We start from the raw sequence: 4,958 nt of genomic DNA on the forward strand, positions 1-4,958 counted from the left end.
ACTTATTATAGCGTTTTCAACTTCTTTATCAGTTACTGAAGCAAATGTGTGGAAACCTTCTTCAAAAGTTGGGTTTAGCTCTGGTTGTTGAGTTTGTTTTTTGTCTAGGATAATATTACTAGCAAGATTAGCGCCGACATTAACAAAATAATCGTTTAAGGGCCGTCTGTTTCAACGCTAGCTATAGTAAAAGTAAATGCTAAAGTTAAATTTCACCAAAATGCGTTTTTCAATCAATTTAACTCATGGTTTTAATAATTCAAGTAATAATAAACTATAGCAGTAAAACATAAAAATATAGATGCTATGAGTATTGTGTCTACATAATGTGTACATTAGAGTACATTTATCCAAGTAATAATAAACTATAGCAGTAAAACATAAAAATATAGATGCTACAAGTATTTTTTTTTTTTTTTTCCATTATTTCTGGCTTTCACCCTTCAAGGGTGTTCTTGGCCATCATTTAAAATTATTGAGAAAGGTGTATTGAAAGTTGAATTTAAATATTAATTTTATTTAAATAGGCAAATTTCAAAATTATAATGAAAATTGGAGTCGAGTTCAGACTTAAAAGAGATGAAATGTTGAATGGAGGGGAGGCAATTTTAGTTAAGGCTTGATAGAAGAGAGGATATTTGTTTAGAGAGGGACAACCAAAAAATATGTGATCTAAAGTTCCCACTTCTAGACCACAGAATGTACAATCTGGGGAGTCAAGGACGTGAATTTTAAAAAGATGGGAAGGAACGGAACAATGACCGATCCTCATTCGAATGAGTGAAGAAATTTCTTTTTTGGAAAAATGAGGGAATTGCTGAAACCACGGTTTTGATGGAATAGTCCTTTGTATTGAGGCATAGCAGGCTCCCTTGGATTGACTAGCAATGTGCCAATACTCTGACCAAACATTGCGGGATCTTTCTTTGATGATGGAAAAAATGTCAGATAAGGGAATGTGGTTTACGAGGGTAACAACAGGGTTGGACGCTCCTTGTTTTGCCAAGGCATCCGCAATATCATTACCCATGATACCAACATGTCCAGGAATCCAAATCAGAGTTACAGATTTACCAGAGCTTTGAATGGATGCGTGTCTACATAATGTGTACATTAGAGCTATTTATCCAAGTAATAATAAACTATAGCAGTAAAACATAAAAATATAGTTGCTACGAGTATTGTGTCTACATTATGTGTACATTAGAGTACATTTATCCAAGTAATAATAAAACAATAACTTCGTAAACACCACTTTTATAATGAAAGTGGTGTTTACTAAGTTATTTTTTTTTCTTTAAATTTGAACGTTACATCACAAAATATCTGCTTCACATGAATATAAAATAAAAATAGCTGATAGAAACAACAGTATTATTTTTTTTCTATTTCTTTCTTCAGTAATAGCTCTGCCAATTCCTGTCGAGCTTCCGCAGATTTGCACTCAGCGAGGGCCTTCCGCAGGTGCAACTGGTGAAGCTCAGCTTCTCGTGCTTCCTTTCTCTTCATGACGTCTTGACTCTCATCAAAGTACTTCATCTTCCTCTTCGTCATGGAACTGAGATTTTTTCTCAATATGGCCGGAGTAACTGCAGACTTCTTCTTTGAAACTGCAAACAATGAAATTGTTATAAACGCATTGTCTTGACGCTACAAAGATTCAACAATGTAGAACAATATTAAATGCAAATGAGAGAAAGCTCCATAAATAATTATTTTAGTTTATACATATATATGTTTGTACTAATTTGTTACCTGTTACTAGTGGACTGGCCATCTTTCTTTTGATTATGGGCTTTTCAGCGCATATCACATCATCCTCCTCCTGCTCACAGCTCAAAGGTCCAGCATCAGTTTCAGCTTCGTCCACTTCCACCAGCTCGATAGTAGTGGTAGGGTCGCTCAACGTACCGTGGTATCCTACAATATGTGTACATATTGTTAAAATGATAGTTTTTCAACATTTATGTAGTGTCACTTTGCACACTCACATGTTGCACATCTGGCATTTTTTATATTTAAATTATGATTGAGTTAAATACTTATTAAATAATACCATCGCAATCTGAAGTAGTGGGTTCACCCACCATCGACGTCTGCATGATGCCCTTGAGCCACATTGTGGTCTCCGAGACATCAGACGGAGGTGGGCCTCCACCCGTCTTCCTCTGCTCCTGGACCACATGGCTCCATTCCTAAAACAAACATACATATACCGTATACTACCTAAATTAAGGAACTTTTATGAAAAATTAGGAGAACGAAATACCTACATAATAGAATAATACTTACAGTATCGGCCACCTTTTTTAAATTGGAGAATTTCAATTTTAGTTGGTTTGCCGATCGAGGAATGAGACCAGGCATATTAGAGTTGAATTCCATGGATATCCGGTCCCATACCTTAATCTTCTGTCGATTGGTCCCCGAATCTGTTTTTTTGTTAAATATTACTTGAGAATACTTCGCAGCTAGCTCATTCAATTTAGAAATTTCTTTCGGCGAGAAATTACTCGCCTTGTATCTGTAATAATAAAATGTAATCATATTAACATAACATATAAATCCATGTAATTTATAACTACATGTAAAACAACAGAATTGTACTTACTTCTTTACATATTCCGCCATTTTAAAGAATTTTTGTCGGACTTGATGTCAAATCAACGATGATAAATGTTTGAATCGTAAATAACGGGAAACAAGATACAGCAATGTTTTGACAGTTCTATTGCATTTCAAATTTCATTTGTGGTGTTGCCGCACCAAAAAATATTGCTGTGCGTTTTTCCAGACAATTTCGAGGTATATTCTGCTTTGTAGACTGGCCACACTAACTATTTTTACTTTAGCTAAAATAGGCTTGAAACAGCGCGTGGCCGTGTTTAACTTCCTTTTTAGTATAACCGATGGTTAAAATTTAGATTTAGCTTTCCGATGAAACAGACGGCCCTAAGATATCACCACAAATTTTTGGTTTTTTTTTCTGTGTCAGTATTGATTCCTTGATGAGTAACTTCTTTTGGAAATTTTTGTTTTGTGCTTTTGTTGGTTATTGTTTTGATAATTTTCCAGAACTCTTTGCTGTCTTGACCAGCATTTTTTAATTTATCACGAAAATACTTTTCTTTAGTCAGTCTAATTAAAAGCGTAAGTTTGTTTCGATATTTCTTGAAGAAAGTAGCGATTTTTTCGTCGTTAGGGAATTTTTTAGACTGGTGATAGTATTTTTCCTTATTTCTGATTGAAATCACTAATCCATGGGTTATCCATGGTTTTATTAATCTGTGTTTAAATTTTGTTTTAGAAATAAGTATTTGTGTAGAAAGGTTTATGTGATTTAGGAAAACAGTTTCGAAATTTTCTGCACAAGTATTTGGATTTTCCGATTCAATTATTGATGCCCAGGTTTCCATCTTAAGATTTGTTTCTAAAGTTTCCATATTTAAATTTTTTTTTTCCTTGTTTTTTTTTGTCAGTTTTGTTGGGGTTGGTACTTTTTTGTCTATGTTGTTAACGAATATACAGGTGTAGTGGTCAGTTATGCTGGTTTTCCATAATATTGACATGTTTTTTTCAGTGTTATTTGAGTTGCACCATATGTGATCGATACAGGAAGGGATTTGTCCGCTGATATTTCGTGTTGTATTATTTATATATGATTTATAGTTTAGCGAAGTCATTACATTTATATAATCATCTTTCGTTTTGCTTTGTACCCAGTGTCCGATATTAATGTTAATGTCACCAACAATAATATTAAAGGTACTTTTTTGACTCGGTAATAATTTTTCGATTTCTATAATGAAATTTGTGGGATTCGATCCGTGCGTCCGGTAGATGGCAATAATATGGTACATAATGTCGTTCACTTTTACACTCAGTTGTAAACAGTTTGCTAATTGCATTTTAATTTCTGTGACAGTGACATTGTTATATTTATTTAGAATGAACACCGCTATACCACTGGTTTTATTAATATAGGTAGTTGACGAAAAGTATGTGTAATTCGGAATACTGTACAGTGTGTCAGCGTTATTTATATTTAAGTGCGCTTCTGTTAAAACAATGAGGTCCGGTAATGTTTCAAGAAGGTTTAGTGTTACTACAAACTCATCTAGGTTTTTTTTTAAACTTCGGATGTTTTGGTGCAGAACAATGAAAGCACTTGGGACTTTTTTTAGCAGATCTCTACAATGTTGTGAATCTTCGCAAATGTGCTGTGAAACATCTGTTAATTTGTCAATTTCCTCGCCTAGAAAATCATCCATCACTTATTCATAATCGATTCTCTGTTGAGCTATGATAACCATTCGTTTTCGGTAAGTACATTTATTGCTATTCGCACTGTGTTCAGTATTGTTTTTTGTTCCGAATAAATTGTTGTTTTTGTCGCAGTTGTAGCATTTGACTATATCTTTGGTTTTTTCGCATTCACTAAATTTGTGGTTTTTTGCACAGTGTATGCATCTAGGCTTATTCATTTTGTTCAGGCATTTTAGTGATGTATGTCTGAAACCAAGGCAGTGGTAACATTGCATTAAGGGATTGCAATCTTCTATGTGCGCTCGGACAAAACCAATATTGACCCTTTGTTTATCAAGTAATATCTTTCGGATTTGGCCTGTTGTTTCTATTATTACATTGCGGAGTTGGTCACTATTCTTGTTTTTTAATATTTCTTGTTTTTTAATATTTTAGTTACTTTAATTGAATCATTTGGGGCATCACTTAGTTCATTGTTTTGCAACAAAAAGTCGTTAAGAAAATTATCTTCACTATACTCCCCTCCCACACCTTTAATGACCATGCACGGTCTCTTCTTTTTTAATTCTGTAGCAGATATTCCGTTTTTATTTTTATTTATTTCCGTTTTTAGTTTGTCTGCGACTTCTTTTTTCGAGCAAGTCATAATTATTTTATTGTTTGATGCTTTTTTGATCCCATTTATACCAATT

The 4,958-nt window shown here is 33.7% G+C and overlaps 1 protein-coding gene across 1 annotated transcript; it reads right to left on the reverse strand.

The window, feature by feature from the left end:
• Positions 1 to 1,191: 1,191 nt before the first annotated feature.
• On the reverse strand, positions 1,192 to 2,101 carry LOC149419148 (uncharacterized). The gene is made up of 3 exons (XM_089637701.1): positions 2,057 to 2,101; positions 1,756 to 1,920; positions 1,192 to 1,610 (listed from the first exon to the last, which is right to left on the reverse strand). Exons 1-3 carry the CDS (start codon positions 2,088 to 2,090, stop codon positions 1,375 to 1,377), a joined length of 435 nt encoding a protein of 144 aa, XP_089493827.1. The 5' UTR covers positions 2,091 to 2,101; the 3' UTR covers positions 1,192 to 1,374.
• Positions 2,102 to 4,958: the final 2,857 nt, after the last annotated feature.

This window comes from Hesperophylax consimilis, chromosome 12, assembly GCF_061612785.1.
Source record: "Hesperophylax consimilis isolate HC1 chromosome 12, BYU_Hcon_1.0, whole genome shotgun sequence".
Lineage (NCBI taxonomy): Eukaryota > Metazoa > Arthropoda > Insecta > Trichoptera > Limnephilidae > Hesperophylax > Hesperophylax consimilis.